This window comes from Syngnathus leptorhynchus, chromosome 7, assembly GCF_054491065.1.
Source record: "Syngnathus leptorhynchus isolate UIUO chromosome 7, UIUO_Slep, whole genome shotgun sequence".
Classification (NCBI taxonomy): Eukaryota; Metazoa; Chordata; class Actinopteri; order Syngnathiformes; family Syngnathidae; genus Syngnathus; species Syngnathus leptorhynchus.
This window is the reverse complement of record NC_141201.1, coordinates 14,541,054-14,566,201: the sequence shown is the minus strand read 5'-3', so window position 1 is coordinate 14,566,201 and position 25,148 is coordinate 14,541,054. Positions and strand designations below refer to the sequence as shown.

General features: G+C 41.2%; 1 protein-coding gene across 8 annotated transcripts in view; it reads left to right on the top strand.

Annotated features, from left to right (window-relative positions):
- Positions 1 to 2,554: 2,554 nt before the first annotated feature.
- The window catches only part of nlk2 (nemo-like kinase, type 2), an 86,311-nt gene continuing 63,717 nt past the window's right edge, over positions 2,555 to 25,148 (top strand). For 4 of the 8 annotated variants that reach the window (XM_085915695.1, XM_085915694.1, XM_085915691.1 and 1 more), the window contains exons 1-8: positions 2,555 to 4,143; positions 10,360 to 10,489; positions 12,287 to 12,342; positions 13,218 to 13,324; positions 13,481 to 13,566; positions 14,081 to 14,290; positions 17,458 to 17,559; positions 22,552 to 22,638. In XM_085915695.1, coding sequence (XP_085771821.1) covers positions 3,701 to 4,143; positions 10,360 to 10,489; positions 12,287 to 12,342; positions 13,218 to 13,324; positions 13,481 to 13,566; positions 14,081 to 14,290; positions 17,458 to 17,559; positions 22,552 to 22,638 — 1,221 coding nt within the window. In that variant the 5' untranslated portion in view covers positions 2,555 to 3,700. Of the gene's footprint in view, positions 4,144 to 7,328; positions 7,856 to 10,359; positions 10,490 to 12,286; positions 12,343 to 13,217; positions 13,325 to 13,480; positions 13,567 to 14,080; positions 14,291 to 17,457; positions 17,560 to 18,244; positions 22,494 to 22,551; positions 22,639 to 25,148 lie in introns of those variants that run through there. The other 4 variants (XM_085915698.1, XM_085915699.1, XM_085915697.1 and 1 more) reach the window with 4 other exon arrangements.

The window sequence follows — 25,148 nt, the reverse complement described above, 5'->3', positions numbered from 1 at the left end:
GGTTAGGTTTACATCTTGTAAGCAAATGGGCTTTGCTTTTGTTTCATTCTTGATGGTTCTGACAACATGATGTAAGAAATAAAATAATAAATAAAAATAAAATTTGACTATGAATGATGAATTATTAGCGCTTTTCCCAGAATTAATAGTACTACAACTCTCTACTTGCCATACACTGTGGAATTTTTGCCCAAGACACAGAAAATACAGTGAAAACATCCTACAAAAATCGATGTACAGCATTTAAGTAAGGCAGGTTGAGAGATGAGCAATGTAAAATGGCCATCCTCACTCCTCTCAACAGCGAGTAGGCAGCATTTTTAATCCACACTATATGTGTTGGTCTTCAAACTCCTGCCAGACCAAATCTTCTGCACTGCTCCCGGTTCACCTATAATAGAGATTTTAAAATAACCCTGCATTTTGGATTAACATGCACTGGAGAAAACAAGTATTTGATCGCCCGCTGATTTGAAACAATTTCATAGTGAGAGAAACAGCCTCTGATTTTTGTGGCAGCTTAATTCTTACAGAAACAGTTAAATCATATTTTCTTTTTTTTAGAAAATGACATGAAATAAAAAAGGTCATGTCATTTTAGGCCATTCCATGACTTTGTGCATTTGGAGCCACTCATTTGTTTCCTAGTTTGTATGGCTTGGCTTCTTGTTATTTTGGAAAACCATCCTTCACCCATTTTCATTGTCTTGAAAGGCAAAAAGGTCATCATGACCCAAATTTTGGAATTCATGACCTCATTCATATTCCTGTCAATTTGATGAAGTTGACCTGTTGTTCTCTTATAAGGCTCCAGAGCTTTGGAATACCCTGCCGATAGATATCAGAGCTGCTACCTCAGGAGAAACATTTAAGATACGATTAAAAACAAATTTTTATGCTTTGTTGGCTGTTTCGGCTGCCAAACTTACCCCAAACCGAAAATGGCTGTCTGGATTCCAACCAATTGGGACAAGGGATTGGAGGCAGATTACCCCCCTCGCAGACACTGCCATGACAATTGAGGGCACTTTCCTGCAGCTCTTCATTTTGAATATGAACATCTACTTTGGATTGTTTTATATTGTGTGTTCAATGTTGCCCACTCTGCATTCATTACTGGTCATCCTGGAAGGGGGATCCTCCCATCTCGTCTCAAGGTTACTCATTTTTTTTCCCCAATTGGGGTTTTGTGAGTTTTTCCTCGCCCTCCCGGGAGTTAATATCAAGGGATGTTGAGAATAATTGTCAACTTTGCCCATGTGGAGCCCTTTGAGACTTGTCTGTGATTGAGGGCTCTATAAATAAACTTATAAGAGAAACATCTCTAAAGGATATTGCTTCCACGGCCATGCTTGATGTTGGGGATGGTATCCTTTGGGGTCATATTCAGGTTGATTTAAGTTGCGACTAAAGAGATCAATTAGTGTTTTGAAGCCCATTACAGCCGTGTATATGTCAACAAATTGGTCCCTGACTTATTTGAACAACTCTTTGGTCTTGGCCATGGTGGAGATCTCACTGAGTCTATGGGCAAGTGTTTTTTTATACAGGTGACAATTAAGGACAAGTGTCTCTCATGTAGGTAATGACCACTGAGATGAAGAGTATGTCATTGGTCTATGGGAGGCAGCATTGCTCATAGTTAACATGGGATCAGATACTTATTTTCCACAATAAAATGCAAATTAATTTTTATTTCTTGATTTTGTTTGGTTAATATTTCTATAAATGGTCAAATGAAGCTGCCATAAAATTCCAAGATTGTTCATTTATTTAATTAGTGAGGGATCAAATACTTGTTTCCTCCAGTGCAATGGATGTTGCAATATTGTTGTAATCCATTTTCTAAATACTCATTTATGATGACAGCACACTTAATTTTTGGTAGAATTTTGTTGTCTTAAAAGACTGCAAATCAAAGTGTTACTAAGTTAACAACTAACTGAAGTAGATAAACCGCCTTAGTTATTAATTGGTCATTTGCCTTAATTTTAGCAAAAAACCTAACCTACAATACCAAAGCATTTACATGTATGATAAATCTGATATTCTTCATGATAATACATATTAATGTATTTCTTGTATTTGTTTAAAAATACACGACAAGAGGCTCTTAAAAAAACGATCGTCTACAAAATCGCAGTTTGAATATGGGGGGTCGAGTAGTCATGAGATTTTTTTCCAAATCATTCAGCCCTAAAAAGTATGAAAACAGTTTCCATATCTATTAAAAGTGGCTTTCCTGAAGAAAGATTGAATTTGATATTCACGGTAATGGAATAATCGATGGATGTCAACGTCGGTTCAAACAGATTGTACTGACGTTTAAAAACTGGGACTCGATTTTAGTCAGTAATACATATTTTATGTTACTCACTGTCCAACACCATTGCAAAGTGCCTTTACTCTCTTTATGCTTCAAAGGGACATTAGAACGCAGTATCATCACTGTCAAGCAGCCCGCGAAAACCATTGGCCGTCTTGAGTGTCAATCAAGGAGATTACTGAATCATCATGACGCTACCGTCGCCTATTGGTTGACCGCCCACTATAATCTTACTGTCCAGTTAGAGGTTTGGTTCACCATGTTGGATCAAACGTCCATTCTATCGCTCGGAGTATAACAATCTATCATGCCGGTGACAAGTGTTCGTCGTTGGTTGACAGTGTAGATCTTTCGCGTTGCCTTCCGTTCCATCGATAACAGCAGGACTCCGCGACATGTTCTCGAAAGAAAGGAGGGATTACTGTTTTGATTTGGAGACACTGACACCCAGTAGCTAACACTGAGCTGTCAGGTTCAATACAGCGGTCCTTTTCAGTCACTAGTCTCCAGGTAAACGGTTTAAAGGATTTAACACTATCCAGTGGCTCCGGGTGAACTTTGTCGAGTCCAAGAGGATAGCGGCGTGTGTTCAAAAGAGCCAAAGACGGTCGATGGGGGAAGTAAGTTGCCACTCAGCCCGTCTGCGAGGATTTCTCTTCTGCTATTTTGATGCATGCTCGATCCTTGTTCACTGTCAAAATGTGGAGGATTTCTGAGAAGATGCCTTGCGCTTCAGTTCTGTGTATTATGTGAGTGAGGTGGGTCACCGAGGCCTGGGCCTGGGTGAAGATACACCTCCTCTGTACTGGATCAGCAACGATAATTAGTGTTGAGAGATTACCACTGTTTACGGAGTAGCTGTTTTGCCTGCACACACTTCCGAGAAGAGGTAGGCTGTCGTTTGGGAAAAAAATTGATGGGATTTTCAGGCAGCCTGGAGCCCAGCTGGCAGCAACGGCAACAGTCCTGGGCCAGAGCGTCTGGCAAACTTGGACACTTCAAAAAGATGAGAGCTCGTTTTCTCATGTGACAAGCGTCAGACCACACTGTAAGGAAGCAGACTTTAATCAGCAGGGAGGGTGGTGCCAACACCATCATGAGGGACATTTAGGGCTTTTGTTTTATTGAGGGGTGGGTGGGTTGTTTTGAGTTTTTTTTTTTTTTTGTCCTTCCACTAATGGTAGGTACTGGAGAATCAAGACACTTATGTAGTCATATTTTTACATGCCTGTTATTCTCCAAGATCCTTGTACCAGAATGGTAGGACTCCCAGCAGATGAAAGGACAGTTGAAGAATCTGTTCCCCATGAGTTTCATTGATTGTACTATAGGAGCCTGGTAGCCACTATCAGCACTTCGACTCCCGATTAGTGAATGACTCTTTGTGGCACAACAGCTCCAAATGTTACAAAAATGATGGCTGCATACAATGGTGGCGCTTCGGCCGTGGCTGCCCATCTTCCTCATCACCACCACCAGCTGCAGCATCACCCGCCTCCACACATGCATCACCAACACCACGTGGGCCAGCACTGTCAGCACCCGAGTTCTGCTGCTGCCGTTCACACTATCCAACAGCACACCTCCACGGCTGCCACTGCTGCTGTGATGCTTAACCCTGGTCAGCAGCAACCGTACTTCCCCTCTCCAGCCCCCGGACAGGCCCCTGGTCCCGGGGCGGCAGTGGCTCCTGCCCAAGTTCAAGCCGCCGCTGTCAAAGCTCACCATCATCAGCAGCAGCACACACAACACCTGCAGCAGCAGCTTGATATAGAGCCTGACAGGCCTATTGGCTATGGTGCGTTTGGGGTTGTCTGGTGAGTACACTTTGATGTTAATAATTACACATTGTTAAAGAGAGCTTCATTCAGTACATACCACATGCAGCTATTCAAAAAATATATAAAAAAAATTACACAAATTGGAGACCTAGAAATGTTTCTAACAGTTTACAGAGTATTACAGTTTACTTCAGAATATATTTCTCTCTCTCGTCTCTCTACCGCTGTCTCTTGGCTGCCATACACAATTATTATGCTTGTTGAATTCTCTCAGCTTTAGCAATTATTATGCTTGTCAATTTTTCATCAACAATAGTCACGATTGGTCAAATAATTGGTTAGTAATTAACTAATTGACTAATTGCATATACCGTAATTTTCGGACTACAAGTCGCGAGTTTTCTTCTTAGTTTGGGTGGGGGGGGGGCGACTTATACTCAGGAGCGACTTGTGATTTTTTTTCACAAATTTTTAAAATTCAAAAATCCGCGATGTAATGAAACCACGATAAACGAACCGCGATCTAGCAGGGGATTACTGTCATTTGAACTGCAAGTGACGTCACCCGTGCCGCGCGGCGGTTGTTTACATAAAGGGCAAAGGATTCTATCACGAGATGACGAAGGACCCCACGTACTACCGGCATCATTAGCGGCTTTGTTTGTAAGTGACACGGAGGACAAAAGGTTTGAAGGATTTAATGATTTGGAGTGACACAGAAGGTTTGAAAAACTATTATGGCTTTTACGCACGCCTGGTCCTTCTCGACGGGAGCTCTCTTTCACCTCCGTGGATGGAAGTCGGGCGCCGGCGCTCGGCCGGGTAGCTGTCCTGGGACGGTGGATGGGGCTCGGACATGGCTTTTACGCACGCCCGGTCATACTCTACGGAGCTTTCTTTCACCTCCATGGCTGGAAGTTCAGTAGTTGTTGGCTCGTTGAACTCTTGTTTTGTTAAATAAAGAGCTGTTTACCAAACCCACGTCTTTCCTGGTACTTTGTTAACGCTACAATATAGTTATATACTAGATCTCTGCAGCGCACGCGCGGCGTTGTTGACATAAAGAACCAGGAATTTAATCGATGGATTTAATGATTTGGAGTACACGGATGGTTTGATAATATTGTTTTAATATGATAGTTATTTGAAATATACTTTATATATCGTTATATGGGTCTGTGGAATAATTAGAAATGCAACTTACAGTGGGTCAGACGTCATCATATGCGGCGCATACGCGGCATTGTTTACATAAAGCACGATCGATGGATTTAATGAATTGGAGTGACACAGATGGTTTGATAAACGTGTTATTTATGTAATACTTACTTGAATAACGCCGAATGTTACGTCAGGCCCGTTCTCAGCTCCTTGTTTGTGTATATGTCACGTTGGCATACCGTATCGTTTAGCCTGTTGTTGCTGGTTCATGTCTGTTTTTGGTGTTGGATTTTGACAAATAAATTTGCCCCAAAGGTGCGACTTATATACGTGTTTTTTCACTTTATTGTGCATTTTAAGGCTGGTGCGATTTATACTCCGGAGCGACTTATAGTCTGAAAATTACGGTAAATCATGGCATATCACACCAGCAAGCAGCTACTCTCATCATTAATTTACAGATAGAATTTCAAGGCAGTGATTCCCAACCTTTTTTGGCTCATGTACGTGCCCGAACATTTTTGTCATTCAATGAGTACCCCCTCACTCTGTTTTTGATGATTCTCCCAAAATAGGAAGTATTTCACTGATTATTAAATGAAAATCACTTTACATCATAAGCGTGATTTGAACATTTAATTCGTAGGTATTGGCTTTTAATTTTTTTTTAGCTCAAATTAAACTTAGTGATTAATAAGTTACCTTGAAATAAATAATATAAATTAAAACAAGGATTGGAAACTAAAACTAAACCTGCCTTTGTTGTATACATACATAGTGTTATAACATTTACTCCTTTGATCAGGCTTTCTGCCTTTCAAGTGAGCTTTGTCGGTTTATTTGTCTTTGACACTTATTTCGTAAACCATGCTTTTATTTTGGTGCAAACAATGTAAAGTAGCAAGTGTTGGGGCGTTTGTGGAATAAAACCACAAAGTAACGCTGTTGAGAAAAGGACAAGAAATTATTCTCAGTAATAAGTTTTCACTCTGTCAATCATTGATGTCACGATTTAAATAGCTACAAACAACTATCAGGACACCTTGTGTCTCGTGCTCTACTCTGAGAGTGAGTGTGCTTGTAGAGGCAGTGTGTGCTCCACTCCTGAACACAGCCAGGCTCTGATTACTTGTGTGGAAAAAGTAAGTTAGAGTAGTTGTGAGTCAAAAATCTGCATCTTGTAAAAGTAATGCTCTACTTTGTAACATGCTACTGAATTCACTGGCCATGGTTACTACTTTGGATCTTGGGGTAAAAATAGACTTTGGCTAAGTGAAGACCTAATGTGAAATTTTGCTCCACCTATGTGGCTTATGTGAGTTAGATCTTGCCAGATACAAATGTAGCTCTTTCATTTACGCGAAGCCACAAGATTGAGTCTCATTGACAGAAAAATAATGTATGAGCATTTATCCAGTGGTTGTATTTAACCTTTAGCTAAGGGTAAATAGTGTTGCTATCTTGGTTCACAGTAGGGCCCGAACGACGTTTTTGATGCCAATGCTGATATTTGAAAGGAAAGAAAACCGATTACTGATCAATTCTCAGAATATATTAATCTTTTTCCGTCACTTCTAACAAATATAATAATTGAACAAAGACCATTGAACAACATTTACAATACTTTGCTCTTCTGTATTCGAAAGAAATTTATGGACAAAAATGTGCAAAAAATGAATAAAGGCATTATACCTTTGGGAAATGATTTAAGTATGATATAAAAATACATCAATCAAATACCATCAAATTGTTGTGGAAAGTCTTCAGTTAATTACTACATTTTATTAATTTGATTTCACATCCATATGAGAAGTATTCATCATCATCATCAGTTTAAAGTCTGCTTTCCAGGCGCCGCTGGGTTGGACTGGATTCTCGATATGGCTTTCTTCCACTGGGAATGGTCCATGGCCATCTCGTGGTTGATGCAGAGTGTCTTCATGTCGGCTGCCGCGGTCGTCTGCCAGGTCTTTTTAGGCCGACCACTGGGTCTTGTTCCCTCTACGTTATACGACATGACTTTCTTCACCCAGTATTTTTTCAAGTATTTAAGTATTGAATTTATGAAATGTGTGGTTGTTGGCTGTATGTAAAAATATCCTGCTATGACTCAGTAAAGGGTTCTCTGCTCTGGTCTTAGTCTTATCCCCTAGTCACCCTCCATCAGTTATGTACATTAGGAACATTTTGAAGTTGGTCTTTAATCAAATTTCAAAAGAAACTAGAGCTACAAGCAGCTATAAAAGGGCCCTCTCAGCCCTGGCCATGTTGGGATACTAGCACATTGGGAAAATGGCACATTGGAAATGGATGAATCATATTAAAGGTGAGTTTGAGTAAATATTTTGCAAAATTTGAAAACCATCCATCCATTTTCTATACCGCTTGTCTGCATGGGGGTTGCGGGCGTGCTACACACTTACGGGCAATTTGGAGTGCTCATCACCCTACCATGCATGTTTTTGGGATGTGGAAGGAAACCGGAGTGCCCAGAGAAAACCCACGCAGGCACGGGGAAGAACATGCAAACTCCACACAGGGGACGCTGGAGGTGGAATCAACCCACACCCTCTGAACTGCGATGCAGGCATGCTAACCAGTGCCCCACCGTGCCTACCAATTTGAAAACTGCATAGTTTGATTCTAGATAAACAGCATGGTGCCACTGAACCCGTGTTTGACGAAATGAAAACCTTTATTAGTGTGAAGGTGAAGACCTTCACACTATTGTTAGTGTGAAGGTGAAGACCTTCACACTATTGTTATTCTACTTTTTTGTTGTGCCCACTTTTTTGCCGCTTAACTTCCACATACTTCAACCGATTCACTCCGTTCCACTTTTTTGCCGCTTAACCACTTCCACATACTTCAACCAATTCACTCCGTTCCACTTTTCACTTATTCCAAATATTCAGGAATCGACTGCTTACATTTTTTTCATTCAAAAAATGTTCCGTTTTCACAAAATTCACAAATTTACGGCAATTTTTGCCCCATTCATTCTTAATGGCAGATTCAACATTTCCCATTTACGTTGTTCCAGTTTGAAATTCACATAATTCAACACATTCAAATCACATTGGGGACATTCCCGAACTTGCCAAATCGTTTTCACGTTTCAAATTTTCACAAAATTTCGCAAAATTTCGTTTTTCACTTCTAATTTCTACATACTTCAACCGATTCAACTCGTTCCAACTTTCAACTGTTCATCTTTTGCCTACCTATTCCACACCTTCCCATTTAGCAAAAATTTCACATTTTTCAAATTCGAACTTCAACCAAATTTTCCCAAATTTCCTTTTTCCACTCTAATTTCTACATTTTTCAACCGATTCAACCCATTCCAACTTTCAACTCTTCATATTCTTCCTCCCTATTCCCCAAATTCACACTTACCATAAATTCCACATTTTCAAATTTGAAATTCAACCAAATTTTCCTAAATTTCCTTTTTCCACTCTAATTTCTACATTTTTCAACCGATTCAACTCGTTTCAACATCATTCTTCAGCATTCCCTGAGTATTTATTCAACTTCTTCACCTTCACACGCAATTTCTTCAGGAATTGCAAATTCTAGTTTTTGCTTGTACTTCTACTTTGTCAACTTGAATATATTATAAATATCACAATCCTATAGGGGCAGTCCTTTAAAATGTGACCTCTATGAAAAGCCAAAAATGGAAAGACATTTAGAAAAAAAAAATGGCTGACCTCCTGTATAGTTTGTCATATGGCTCCAAGAGAAGTCTTGGCCTGTTACATATGCCTCAAAGTTTTCGTCGATTTTTGTAGGTTTTGGGCCGTTATACATACCGTCAAATTTTCATAGAACTTGGTGAAACGTACAACTGGGGTTGCTTATCTAAAATCTTGTAGTGGGTGACACAGCCATCCTTCAAATATCGCACGATAAACAATTAAAATAGTGATGATTTTTTGCAGGCCTTGATTTGTGTCAAAAGTTTTAAGAGTTTTCATGGGTTTTTGCGAGACATTGTTGCAGTGGTAACACAGGGTCTTAAACATGCACGAAAATTCATGAAACTTTGCACACACACCAGGCTTACTTAGCAAAGTCAGCATTTTATTTGTTTATTGTGTGATTAACAAAATGGTTCAGAGCCACCCTGCCCTTGATTGTACATTTCACTTAGATCTATGAAAATTTGGTAGTATAAATAACAGCCCAAGACCTACAAAAAAAGTCTCTTGCAGCCATATGCTAAACCTAATAGAAAGTCATCCATTTAGAATTTACTTTAAAATTTGGCATGGCTTTGACTTATAAAAACTGCTGTAACATTACCCACATGATCCTATCTTGTCAAAATTTTGCACATTTGATGACACATTTAATCACTATCTTTATCCATAGTAGAATTTGATGATATTGAGGATTATCAGGTTTTTATGACAATGTTACTTAAAATTGCAAGCAAAATATTTTTAGTACTATCATTTATTTTCATCTACATTTCTGTCTCTAAGCCTATTGTAATGAAAAACATTTTTTGATAAAGTGCATTTTATAGTAACCTGCTAACATGCTAGTTTAACTTCATGATTAGTTTGTACACTTCCTTCAACGGGCACATTATGAAAGTTGTTCGAGTGCCAATGTTGGTGCAGCCATAGATTTTCTTTTCTTCACCATCTGTTTTTTGTGACTGATCCTGTTTAAGAAGGTTTACTGAAAGGTGCTTTAGAAAGGTTTCCAGTGTAACTAAGACCTAATGTGCTCCTCACGAGATCTCACTATTACCACTTTTAAATGTTGTCTGACTCATCAGTGGAAACGTCTTGAAACAAGATCACATTTTATACCTGGAATGTGTGACTCCTCTTCCACCCACAGGAAATATAAAAAAAAGCCTTAACTCTTTTGACCATGAAATTGCTTCAGTGAAAAATAATATTTATCATATGAGCCCACAGAGTAACTTTTCTTGTTTTAAATGTGATGAGGTTTGTCGCCTTGCTCTCTGGTGTCATCAAAAACACTAGAGGTGTTTAGAAATATATGAAATGTAAATGCTGGCTTTTCACAAAAAATATTTATTCTGATAACTTTGTATTCTTCGCTCAGGTCAGTCACAGATCCTAGAGATGGAAAGCGAGTTGCCCTCAAAAAGATGCCCAATGTCTTCCAAAACCTTGTTTCTTGCAAGAGGGTATTTCGAGAACTGAAGATGCTATGTTTCTTTAAACATGAAAATGTGAGTACTGCCATATTTAATTAAAAAAATACCATCAAATTTTTAAATAAACGGAGTAAATACATGAATAGTAAACATAAATCCTTTATAAGATTTGCAGTTGTGCACACCTGTATTTCTGGATATCGCTGTTTCCGAATGAACCAATCGCAAAGTTATGTAGGCAACTGTATATAATTAAAAAGTTGAACTGAGCTAACACAATTTCTTGTCATCTAAAGCATGGTTGATGCATAATTAACCACGAGAGAACCCACAGATTGTAATACAAGAAAAATCACAGTGGTCCTGGAGTGTGTTGTGTGAGTGAAATGACCAATGCATATACTTGGAAAGGGGAATCTGGCTCAGAAGTGGCCCACACATCTTTGTGTAGACAGCAAAAGTAATGCAGCACTCAAATTAAAAGGCTAAGAAAATGATAAAGTTGAAGAGCAGTATCCTGTTTAACCCATTCGCTGCCATTGATGCATACATAGTTATATATGTCAAAGGTTTATTTTAACTGATCTAGTGCACAGCATACTAAGTGATATTTGAATAAGTCTAAAGCAGTGGTCCCCAACCTTTTTTGCGCAACGGACCGGTTACGTGTCAGAAATATTTTCGCAGACCGGCCTTTATATAAATAAATAATACATTTATATAAATAAAGAATACATTATACACACACACACACACACACACACACACACACACACACACACACACACACACACACACACACACACACACACACACACACACACACATATATATATATATATATATATATACACATATATATATATATATATATATATAAAATATATAAAATGATACGACTGGCATAAAAACAAGTATAAACCACATAAAAATAAAACTCACCATTAGGTTGAATTAATGGGAGCACTGAGCTTGTTTCTCAGAAACGAGCCGGTCCCATCTAGACGTAATCGGAGACAATGACACCTGAAGTGGTTAAGGTTTGTCTTTGAATGCAGGATGCTTGGTCTCCATGTGCCGAAGCAGTTTTGACGGCTTCATTGCCTCGTTAGCTAGCCTGTTGCCACATATTATGCAGCGTTAGCTTGGCGCGTCAGAGTCACCTGTGGCGATAAATCCATATTTTAAGTAGGACTCCAGAAATTTTCTTTTAAATGCAGCTTTCCTTTTCTTAGAAGTCATAGCCTCTTCTTCTAACGTCTCCTCATTGGGCTTTTTTCCCTTTCCGAAGAAGCTTTTCCAAACATCTCTGTTTCTTGCTCATTTTTGCTTGCTTCGCGCGCTCGACTGAGGTGACATGTTACGTGACCGAGACGAGCGTCTTGACCTGAACCAACGGATGTAATTGGGAGAGAATCGCCATTCTTAAAATATTTTTCAAAATAAATTCTTCCTCATTTTTGCTAGCTTTGGGGGCTTGACTGGGGAAACATGTCACGTGACCGGGACACACGTCTTGACCAGAATTAATTGATAGTCGATTAAAAAAAAATAAAAATAAAATTCCCTGTGCGGCTTGGCGGCCCGGTACCAAGTACCAGTGGTTGGGGATCACTGTTTAAAGAACATTTATAATAAATGTACAAAGACTACTTGAACAATGTCTGAAAAAAAAAATGACATGTCAGTGTGAATACAAAAATGGTATGTATTGCTGACTAAAGAAATTTAAAAAGTGAATATCAGAATTCTGGTATAACTTTTAGGTGGGATGAGCTTGATTTTGATTCAATCACACCACACACAGTAAAACAGTGGTAAAAACAGTGAGGCAAATGTGTTCTCAACCGTGTGTTCATGCTCTCTCCTCAGGTTCTCTCTGCTCTTGACATTCTGCAACCTCCACACATTGACTACTTTGAAGAAATGTATCCTTCATAATTACAATTGCCTTGACATCTTCTGTTAGTAAAACTGGAACTTTAAGGATCTATTTTCCAGAGGATTTTGTTAACAACAACAGGCTTGTTTTCAGTCTCTTACTTGGACGTCTCATAAGTAACGACTTTCATGGTGTGCTTGCTGAAAGGGAACAGTCCTACTTAACTGATGTGATCCTCCTGAGGTTCAAGGTTTTGCATTAGTCCCAGCATCTGTCACGCGCAGTAGCGGTTTTAGGCACGGGTGGCACCCCCAAAAATAAAATGCGTATTTTGTGCCGCAAGGCGGTTTTCTACTTTGTCATATCACAGTATGGGGAATTGGTAATTCAGCGCCCCCTTCAGCTGCAGGCTGGGCAGATTCGCCTGACTCTTGTGAGGACTTTCTGGGTTAACAAAACAGGTCAGTGAGCGATTGGCTCAGGCAGTGTTATGGTAGCCAATCAGAGCCAGTGTTTTTACACGTGTGGGCGACGCACCTTTGTCAGCAATCGCACAATACAAAGAAGAGGCAGCAATGGTATGAGGAGAAAGCCAATGAAAAGTTAGCATTTTCAAGATGGCGATATCAACATTATTTCAAATACAGTATATCTATCGGTCTGTCTGTCTGTCTGTCTGTCTGTCTGTCTGTCACTCACTCACTCACTCACTCACTCACTCACTCACTCACTCACTCACTCACTCACTCACTCACTCACTCACTCACTCACTCACTCACTCACTCACTCACTCACTCACTCACTCACTCCGTCTGTTTTCTATTTCTTATCCTCACTCGGGTCGACTTGGGGAAAAGGTGGACTTCTGCTCGTATGCTCTTGATTATGTTTTCTAATTTGCCTTAACTTCCAATTGCCCAGATATGTGGTGACTGAACTGATGCAAAGTGACCTCCATAAGATCATTGTTTCACCACAGCCCCTTAGCTCAGACCATGCTAAAGTTTTTCTCTATCAGATTCTACGAGGTAGGATTTTTTTTTTTTTATAATGATTGGTGCTAATGACTCCACTGATTTAACCTTTAGAAAAAACCTTTTCCACACATATTTTGTATAGGTGCTTCAAAATACTGCACTGTGAATGTGTTTTGACATTTCATTTTTGTGGTGAACTATCACTAGGACTGAAGTACCTTCATTCTGCTGGCATTCTTCACCGAGACATAAAACCTGGCAATCTTTTGGTCAACAGCAACTGTGTATTGAAGGTTTGTAGGCATGGGACACAGTGGAACGATAAAGCAGATTCCGTAAAGTTTGCTGTATACCGAAACCATTTGTGTTTGATACTTAAGATTAATATAAGATTTTGCGGACATTATGTGGACCCATGAGACGGAGATGAACCTCTTCCAAAATGATGGAAAGAACAAAATGGAAAAAGAGAGCATCTGCTCATGATCTTTTGAGCTTACAAGCTGATCTTTGTTCTTGTGGTACTGTCTCAATAATCTCCCTGGCTTTTGCACATGATGGCTGTAGCAGGAGTGAACTCAGACGACTGTAGATTTCTTCACTCGCTATTTGTTTTGTAGTTTAAGGAAGGTATAACTGAACTGACTGGCAGAGCCTCATCTTCTGACAAAACAGTTGTTTAAGCCTGGAAGTAAAGATTGCAGTGTTCTCATATTTTGTTGTTTAAAATCTACCGTAAATGTCTTCACTTAACAGCAAAAATTATGGAATTGAAATTGTATTATTTGCTTTATTATTCTGCTTCAGATCTGTGATTTTGGCCTGGCACGAGTGGAAGAGACTGATGACTCGCGCCACATGACTCAGGAAGTGGTGACACAATACTACCGGGCTCCAGAGATCCTGATGGGAAGCCGTCACTACTCCAACTCCATCGATATCTGGTCTGTAGGCTGTATCTTTGCTGAGCTGTTGGGGCGAAGAATCCTCTTTCAAGCCCAGAGTCCCATTCAGCAGGTAAACAATGGAACTTAATATACACATTGTGTTCTCTATATGCATATAAAATGTAACTTAAAAAACTGCATTGGTTTCTCTCATTTGATCAATGTCAGACAAGTTTGATAGTTTCCCTGGTGAGCCTATTCAAAGTCAAAGTCCGCTTTATTGTCAATTTCTTCACGTTAAGGCACACAAAGAGACCGAAATTACGTTTCCCACCGTCCCACGGTGACTAGACACAGTACAGTCACATCAAATAGCACAAAGAGTAAAAACGAACAGACAAGAGCAACGAATGAGTAATAAGCAAATAACCCAAATAAATAAACAATAAATAAATAAATAGATAGACATATAAGAGCAGCGAAATGGAGCAAGCGCGCTAATAGCAGCCAGCCAGATCATAGCGCAAAAGAACAGGACGTCATGTAGCAGAGGGTGGAGGTGGGAGGGAATTCAGGATCCGGACAGCTTGGAGTACGAAGCTGTCTCTGAGTCTGGTGGTGCGGGAGCGCAGGCATCTGTACCTCTTCCTAGAGGGCAGAAGTACAAACAGAGTGAGCGGGGTGACTCACATCACACACAATCGCGGCCGCTTTGCAGGTGAGACGGGAGGCGTAAACTTCCTTCAGGGAGGGGAGTAGATCCCCGATGATTTTACTCGCAGTGGTCACTATCCGCTGCAGGGCCTTTATGTTGTACTCAGAGCAGCCACCACCCCACACAGCGATACAACTGGAGAGGACGCTCTCAATGGTGCCACGGTAGAATGTGGTCATGACGGCGGGAGGAGCACTTGCTCGCCTGAGTTTCCGCAGAAAGTACAGGCGGCGCTGAGCTTTCTTCGCCAGCGACGCAGCTTTGGTGGTCCAGGAGAGATCCTCACTGATGTGCACCCCCAGGAATCTGGTGCTGCTCACTCTCTCCACCACAGCACCGTCGACGGTCAGCGGCAGGTGGTGGGTGTGACCCTTCCGGAAGTCAACGATAATCTCCTTGGTCTTGTTGATGTTCAGCAGAAGGTTGTTGTCCCTATTGAAAGGAGAATTACTAATGAGGTTGTTCTTGCCTAAGCAACTTAAGCAAGTCTGTCTTCATGCACAAGAGGGAGGAAGATCTTTTGGTCGATAAAAAGCACAAAATAGTTCAGTGCCTTGTGAAAGAATGAAACCACCAGACATTTTGAGAAAACAAGGTCCTTGTAGAGTTAAAAATGAGCGCGAGACTCAGAGATAACGGCTTTATTCTGATGAAAACCTAAGGAACGCTGTGGGTATAAGCAGACAATCTCGTGGTGTGGCCCCCATCTCCTGACCTCAAACTAATTGAAAGGAAGCTCGATAGGGGTGCACAGCAGAACCGTTTATTCGTTCTTCACACAGTAACTCTTGCATCCTCCAATGAGGTACATCAATCAACTCTGCATGGACTTAGAATCTCAATGAATGGGAGTTGATAAGGCGATATTCACAAGACCATGTCAGCCTCGAAAGTAGACTGGAAGCAGCTTGGATTTTCTGTGCAAAACTTAGCAGGTGACACCCTCAAAACTCTCATGGAAAACAACTGCCTGTCACGATTGCTATTATGACTGTCAACATCTTCTATATCAGGGGTGGCCAACCAGTCAGAGACAAAGAGCCACATTTTTTACTGTGTTACCGCAAAGAGCCACATCATACATGAGCACACATGAACTAAACCCCCCCCCCCTGGTTTTAAATGGGCCACATTTTCCTTTGCAAGATTTCACCTCATGCGGATGTGCGTTTGACGAAATACCATATTGAACTCAAGTAAAGCGAACACACAGCGTTTGACGAAAATACCATATTAAACTCAAGCGAAGCGAAAACGCATAAAAAAAAAAAAAACACGAATGTTGATATGAACGTAAAGGAGCCGCATGAAACCAGGCAAGGAGCGAAGCGAAAACGCATTAAAAAAAAAAAAAACACGAATGTTGATATGAACGTAAAGGAGCCGCATGAAACCAGGCAAGGAGCCGCATGCGGATCGCGAGCCGCGGGTTGGCCACCCCTGTTCTATATAGTACACACAATAAAGGCTACAAAATCAATGAACATTTTTAAATCAGAGACCAGTACAAATATTTCAAATACCGTATTGGCCCGAATACAAGACGGTGTTTTTTGCATTGAAATAAGACTGAAAAAGTGAGGGTCGTCTTACATTCGGGGTCTAGACATTATACCCATTCACAACGCTAAATGGCGCCAGATATCTTTAAAGTGAATACTGAACTTAACTCCCCAGGCCAAAGCGAACCCCTGTCCCAAAGAAGAAAGAGAGAGATTTCAGCGACTCTCAAGTTTAAACCAGTTTGCAATATTTTATTGCAATATTTTTCCTGATTCCGATTTGTTTCAAGACTAGTCACAGTTAGACTTCACTTTGATGGTTATTGCAGTTATTGCAATTTTGTTGTTCTATCACAGTAGATTGGTTTATTTACATTTCAAAAACCAGAAGCCATTCATTTACAAATGTGATTGCACTTTAGTTTACATATTTAAATGTTCAGATATTAAGATGTGATAGACAGTTTTTGCATGATTTGAATGAGGCAAAATAACAGGCTTTTTCTCTCGAATACATTGTTATAATCATTTGTTTCAGATGTACTGTAATTATTTTCTGTATAAAAATTAAATATGGTGTTCAAAAAGTCTCTTTTCAAACTTGAGTCTTAAAAAAGAGGGGATCGTCTTTTAATTAGCGTCGTCTTATATTCGGGCCAATACGATATTTTAAAAAGACGAATGGTAATACAAAAAAAATGCAAACAATGTCTCTATTTCTTTAAAGTGAAGACAATTTGTAATTTTAGTAATGAGACAAAGTCGATGTCAAATATGTCTTCGCGGGCCACATAAAATGATGGGCATTGAGTTTGAAATTTATGGTCCAACCGGAGGTTTGGGCCATGAACACCTATCTAATATTTAAATTTGGTCCTTGTTTTAACATAAAGACTGACTCAAGGGAGCGCTAATAGTCAAGTCCCTTGACTTTTTTGTTTTTTTTAGATTGGTTTCCCTGGCATGACTCTCTTCTAATGTGCTACATCTACATTTGTTCTTGTGTTCATGTGCATTTTTAATATGTGCCTAAATATTGTCACTGAAATGAAATGAAAATATAATTCTGTCTCTCAATAGTTGGACTTGATCACTGACTTGTTGGGGACTCCTTCTATGGAGGCGATGAGGACGGCGTGTGAAGGAGCTCGTGCACATATTCTCAGAGGACCTAACAAACAGGTAATCAGGAGGCTCTTGTAAGGAATTTGTTTTTCTGTCTGACATGCTGTGTTGTCGCATGATGTCTTTGTTTTGCTAAGAACCTTTGGACACTTGAACAATGAATGTCTGTACACCTAAAGTGCAAGTATAACACCAGTGGTTCACTATTGCAGAATACATTTCTTTGCTTTTTTTTTTATTTTGCCAGCACTGTTTTTTTTTATAAATATTTAAATGTTTTGAGTATTGATTAATAATTGTGTGAATCTGCCCCTTGGTGTCTTATGGCCAATAATATATATGTACAGATTTGAACTTAAATCAACAAACTAAGTGATACAATTGAATTAACCAAAATATTAGTTGTCTTGTCATTAAGTATTTCATGAGAACTGCCATTGGGCATGATAATAATATATAATAATATAATAATAATAATGTTTGTCACGTGTCAGACCAATATATTTCACTAGTGGGGTTTTGTTTAAAACAATGTGGGTTGGCTTCTAGTCTCACTTGTTTTTATCATAAAATTGGGCTTGCGACGAGAATCTTTTTTTTTCAATTAAGGATTAGTTGTGTGTAATAAGCACCATGCAGAGGAGGATTTAGGAGTGCTGGCTGCATATAACAGAGGCCTCAAAATGGAACTGTCTCTCTGAACAAACCTCCTGCAATCGGTGTCTCTTTCTCTTGGGTGGAGGATGCGGAGATGGGGTTCCTGCCACTGTTCAATCAGCTCTTTGAGGCATATGGAAAGCCTTCCAGTGTGGAGGATGATGCGGAGGAGCCGACTCAGACCTTTCTAAAGATAGTTGGAGAACTACCATGAAGATGATTTCCTGCTGCCCAGGCTTTTGGGGCAGTCCCAACTCGTTGACGAGTCCCTTTGAGTGGTGGAGGCCATGGTGACTTATAAAGTGTTGTGGGTTGTAGCTTCCCTGATGGTTTGTGAGGCTATTTCCACTCATTGCAGAAATGGCTGCTGCTTCATGAGTGTGGTTTAATTGAGTTTAGGTAGGATAGCGCAGGTGCTACAAAGGTTTTGAATTAGGGCGGGGGAACTCATAGGAACTTAACTGTGATTTCAATTTTGGCTTCTCACAATCATAACATATTGAAAGAAAAAACGATTAATGTGCCAAATACGTGTGAATACGTGTCGTGGCAGCAATCCCCGAACCTGCTGGTGGACACCGGCGGTAAGGGATGCCGTCAAGCTGATGAAGGAGTCCTATCGGGCCGTTTTGGCCTGCGGGACTCCGGGGCAGCTGACAGGTACCGGATGGCCAAGCGGAACGCGGCTTCGGCGGTTGCTGAGGCACAAACCCGGGCGTGGGAGGAGTTTGGCGAGGCCATGGAGAACGACTCTGGACGGCTTCGAGGAAATATTGGTCCACCATCCGGCGTCTCAGGAGGGGGAAGCAGTGCACCGTCAACACTGTTAACAGTGGAGATGGCGTGCTGCTGACCTCGACTTGGGACGTCATGAGTCGGTGGGGAGAGTACTTCATAGACGTCCTCAATTCCACCGACACGCCTTCCATTATGGAAGCAGGGCCTGGGGACTCTGAGGCGGATTTTCCAATCTCTGGGGTCGAAGTCACTGAGGTAGTTAAAAAACTCCTTGGTGGCATGGCCCCGGGGTTGGATGCGATCCACCCGGAGTTCTTAAAGGCTCTGGATGTTGTGGGGCTGTCATGGCTGACACACCTCTACAGCATTGCGTGGACATTGCGGACGGTGCCTCTGGATTGGCAGACAGGGGTGGTGGTTCCCCTCTTTAAGACGAGAGACCGGAGGGTGTGTTCCAATTACAGGGGAATCACACTCCTCAGCCTCCCTGGTAAGGTCTATTCAGGAGTGCTGGAGAGGAGGATCCGTCGGGAGGTCGGACCTCGGATTCAGGAGGAGCAGTGTGGCTTTCGTCCTGGCAGTGGAACAGTGGACCAGCTCTATACCCTCGGCAGGATCCTCGAGGGTGCATGGGAGTTCGCCCAACCAGTCGACATGTGTTTTGTGGACTTGGAGAAGGCGTTCGACCGTGTCCCTCGGGAGGTTCTGTGGAGGGTGCTTCGGGAGTACGGGGTGCCGAGCCAATTGATAAGGGCGGTTCGGTCCCTGTATCACCGATGCCAGAGTTTGGTCCGCAATTCCGGCAGTAAGTCGGATTCGTTCCCAGTGAGGGTTGGGACTCCGCCAAGGCTGCCCTTTGTCACTGATTCTGTTCATAATTTTTATGGACAGAATTTCTAGGCGCAGCCGAGGCGTTGAGGGTGTTTGGTTTGGGGACCTCAGCATCGCGTCTCTACTTTTTTGCAGATGACGTGGTGGTGTTGGCTTCTTCAGGCCGTGATCTCCAGCTCTCACTGAAGCGGTTCACAGCCGAGTGTGAAGAGGCCGGGATGAGGGTCAGCACCTCCAAATCTGAGTCCATGGTCCTCGGTTGGAAAAGGGTGGAATGCCCTCTCCGGATTGAGGATGAGGTCCTGCCCCAAGTGGAGGAGTTCAAGTATCTTGGGGTCTTGTTCACGAGTGAGGGCAGGATGGAGCGTGAGATCGACAGGCGGATCGGTGCAGCGTCGGCAGTAATGCGGACTCTGTACCAGTTCGTCGTGGTGAAGAGAGAGCTGAGCCAAAAGGATAAACTCTCAATTTACCAGTCGATCTATGATCCTACCCTCACCTATGGTCACGAGCTATGGGTCGTGACCGAAAGAAGGAGATCCAGGATACAAGCGGCCAAAATGAGTTTCCTCCGCAGGGTGTCCAGGCTCTCCCTTAGAGATAGGGTGAGAAGCCCGGTCATCCGGGAGAGACTCGGAGTAGAGCCGCTGCTCCTCCACGTTGAGAGGAGCCAGATGAGGTGGCTCGGGCATCTCATCAGGATGCCTCTTGGACGCCTCCCTGGGGAGGTGTTCCTGGCATGTCTCACCGGTAGGAGACCCCAGGGATGACCCAGGACGCTCTGGAGAGACTATGTCTCTCAGCTGGGAACGCCTTGGTATCCCCCGGGATGAGCTGGATGAACTGGCTGGGGAGAGGGATGTCTGGGAGTCCCTCCTAAAGCTGCTGCCCCCGCGACCCGACCCCGGATAAGTGGAAGAGGATGGATGGATGGTGTGAATACACCACCCTACACCTCCCCCTGTGGGCGATGTGGCTCTGTGGTAGTGTTTGTGTCCTTACTTGATGGTTGTGGGTCAATCCTCACCCCTGGTGACCATGTCGAAGTGTCCTTGAGCAAGACACGGAACCCTAAATTGCTCCCAGAGGCGCCTGGCTGCACCTTGCATGGTAGCAGCCTTCCACTAGTGGAACATCTTAATTTCTTTGTATATCAGTTGTGCTAAGGCATTCATTCTTCTTCTAAAAGCAGTGTGGGTCCTGCAGCAAGTGTGTGAGGTGCACATTACTCAGCCCCACCCTGAGCATGTTTTGAGCTGTTTAATGACACCCTAGTTCAGGGGTGTCCAAACCTTTTGCAAGGAGGGCCAGATTTGATAAAGTGAAGGGGCCCGGGGGCCAGTAGTTTTGTCGGACATTTTTTTAACTACAATTTCATCCAAATAAACACTGTTATAAAACAAATTTCATTCTCCCAATTGTCTTTATTTTTTAAATGACAAAATAACCAAATATAAGCCACTCAGGCAGATGTGAACAACTCTAAAAACACAAATTCTGCCTTTCATTCATATCTGAAGAGTCCGATAACATTGAACAAACTGTATGAAATACCTTAAATTTACATGAGTTTAAAATTATTTTCGCCTCATGAACATTTTAAACAGGAGTTATAAGTAATACATAAAATACGATAACATTGAACAAACTGTATAAAATACCTTAAATTTACATGAGTTTAAAATTATTTTCGCCCCATGAACATTTCACACAGGGCTCACGCAGCCGGTTCGCGCGTACCCTTTTTACAACGGGTTTATTTCCGCATTTGACTTGCGCATGCTCCGCATAGCAGGACAGCTGGAGTCATGTTCTCGGTGTGAAATCACGCCGGGTCGCGCAAGATTACATTTCTGCGGCATAAATATAAAATAGCTTTGGTACGTGTGTATTAAAGCGCTGGTCAACAATGGCGGCGGGCCACATACTAATGATTTTATCACAGAGGCTGCGGGCCTGATGAAATTTGACCATGGGCCGCAATTGGCCCGCGGGCCGGACTTTGGACATGCCTGCCCTAGTTGAAGTTTACTATAAAACCTAACCCACAACAAAAACAATTACACACATTATATCTATATTTGCACTTTATGGTAAGCCTTATTGACTGACTAGCAGAAATTTGCATGAGTCATCACCGCAGGCATTTTCCTTTTAGGAATGATTATTGACACACAAACACTGTGGTAACACATACAGACAAGTAACATATATATATTCTTCCTAATAAATAAAACAATATCTACAGTGGAGTCCCGCATATTTGCGATTCAGTAGCTATTGATACACTCATTTGCATATTTGTGTATTTTTATTTTTGTGCATGGGTTCACTCGCCTGACTTGTGTGCGGGCACCGTGGTATCGTTTACCGCTCAGTGACGGTGTGCATGTAGGTGTGACTGGTTGTTTGTCTTCATGTGACTGGCTGTCAACCAGTTCAGGGTGTAGTCTGCCTTTAGCCTGTTGTCAGATGGGGTAGGCTCCAGCACCCCCGTGACACTGAACAGGATGAGCGGTGTTGAGAATGGATGGATGGATGGATGGATGGATGGATGGATGGATGGATGGATGGATGGATGGATGGATGGATGGATGGGTGTTTTATTTTGTAATGAGGCTTTAACATGACAAAAAGTGGAAAAAGTGATGTGCTGTTAGTACTTTCTGGATACAGTGTATATTACATTGCAATGATTGCTGTATGTCCTGTTTTTATTTATGTATGTATGTATGTATGTATGTATGTATGTATGTATGTATGTATGTATGTATGTATGTATGTATGTATGTATGTATGTATGTATGTATGCTTGGTTTACAGCCATCCCTTCCTGTTCTTTACACATTGTCCAGTCAAGCAACTCATGAAGCTGTTCACCTTCTGTGCAGAATGCTGGTGTTTGATACGGTGAGTTATTATATCCCACTGGATTGTGTATATTTTTCATATTGTTCTTTGATCACTGCTCTGTGTTTTAGGAGAGAGTTTCTATTTGACTTTACCAACTTCCTCACTTGATAGAGCGAGAACTACACTTCATCCAGTTCTTAGATTACCTGACTCCAACCTTTTTCTCTGGTTTCATGTTTAAATTGCATTTTTTAAATTTTGTTAAAGGCCTAGTACGATAGTTGCATTACAATTTATTATCAGAATCAAAATCCTTTTCAAGTTAAAGTATGCTGTAGTTTCAAAAAACTGAATGAAACCAAAATATTTGCTACAAAAATTGCAACCCCCAGTCAGATTTTAAACTTGCTAACAAAGGACATTTTGTAAGTATTTGCTAACAAAGGACATTTTGTAGGTATTGCCTCTGTTTCCATCAATAACAATATAGCAGACCAAAAATGGGTGGTAACGCTGAGTTTAATGCAAGTACCGTAATATCTGGCCTATAAGCCACACCTGAATATAAACAGCACCAACTAAAATTAGGGGAAAATCCTGCTGGATGATAAACCGCAGGTGTTTTAATGTTTAATTTCCACATATAAGAGAATATGCACAAATCATACAGTATAATACAAATCATGAAAAATCCATAGAGAAGCCGAACTGGACCGCTGGGTTCAAAGCTTGTGCAAAAAGTAGCGACTTATAGTCAGGAAAATACTGTAGCTTTCATATCTTTTCTTCATCTTCAAATGCTGTCATGAGTAAAGTGTGTGTACGTCATAAAGAAGGGCACATTATGCTGATTTAAACTTCCTCGAGGTATTTTATAAAAAGGTGTAACCAAATATTTCAGGATGTGTGCATTTACATAACTGTATAAATGTGTTACATTTGGGGTAGGATTGAGAACACATACACCTGTAAAACTGCTGGGTTAAAAATTGTACAAACCCAGGAATTTGGGTCAATTTGACGCAACTTTGGTTTGTTTTGCAAAAGAAAATGGATTGTGTTGGGCAAAACAATAGAGGAAGTTGGTTTAAAGTTTAAACCAAGGAAGAGGTCCATTTTTCCTGAAAAATCCGACACTGTGTCCACTTTTCTCTTTTTTGACAGTGACATTTCGCTGATGAGCGTGCCAGCGTCAACAGAAAAAGCGGGTAAAGGGATAGAACCAATCAGTGCTTCACTCTGCTGTTAGTTCCGCCGCAGCGCTCTAGCGGACAATATAGGAACTGCAGATTCGAAAGAAAATGAAGTTCGTTATTTTTTCTTTTTTTTAATAATTTAAATATAAATATTTAATGATTTATCCCCCAGGCCAGACTGAACCCCTTGGCGGGCCGGTTCCGGTTACGTTTGACACCCCTGGTTTAAACTGACCCAACTTCTTTGGTTGTTCCAATTTTTAACTCTAATGTTTTTTTTTTTTTAACCCAGGGTAGTTTAATAATAAAAAAAAAAAAAGACAAAACCAAGGACTGACATAATAAAAAATCAACAAAAGTACAAAATCAGAAGGGCCAGAATAAACAAAAACTAGGACTACAGCTTGGAACATGAAGCGATAAAGAGTGACAAGACAACATGACGAGGACATACAGTTAACCTCGATTTTATGTGGACTTTGGGGCCCAGAATTTGGGAATCACATTAACCCCGGAAGTGCGTTAATAGAAATTCTTGGAAAGGAAAAAAAATTTAGAGCCGTGTATACGAATGTATCGAGAAATTGCTGTAGGGAAATACAATATCGTTAAAAGGTTTGGGGTCACCCAGAGAATTTAGTGTTTTCCGTGAAAACTGTAATTATCGGACTATAAGTCGCTCCGGAGTGTAAGTCGCACCAGCCATAAAATGCCCAATAAAGTGAAAAAAAACATATAAGTCGCACCAGAGTAAAAGTCGCACTTTTAACAAATGCGTTTATCAAACCATCTGTGTCACTCCAATTCATTAAATCCATCAATCGTTTTTTATGTAAACAATGCCGCGTATGAGCTGATTGGGTAACATAAAGGATAGGGAAAATGAGCATAGTTGCACACAATAACTTAACGAGACGGACAAAGGAACACAAGTAAAACACAAAACAAAATTCTAAATCGTAATTGTATTTTTATTATCACTTATTGAATTGGTACTGAAGCTTTTGACACGTACAATACAATACATATTTCTTATCTCCCATCTTTATTCATTTCTTTTTTTGTTTTATTTTCGTGGGTGTGGTGGGGGCCGGGGAGGAGGGGGCTTGTCGGGGACGAAGCTTCCTGCCTTGTTCGTTTTTGTGCGGTCCATCCGGCAGTGATTGAGTTTCTCAAGCTTTAATGCTGTTCAGCTATGGCCTTGCCATGGCGGAGGAACCAAGGCAAGTGGGTGATGCACTGTGGCACAGCCGCCACGCTCCCTTGCCTGCATGGCAAGGCAGAATACCAAGTTGATCCTGCCGGTAGCATATGTTTGTCTCAAAGATTAAACCATGCAAGGCTAAGTACCCATTGCCCATGGATCTATAC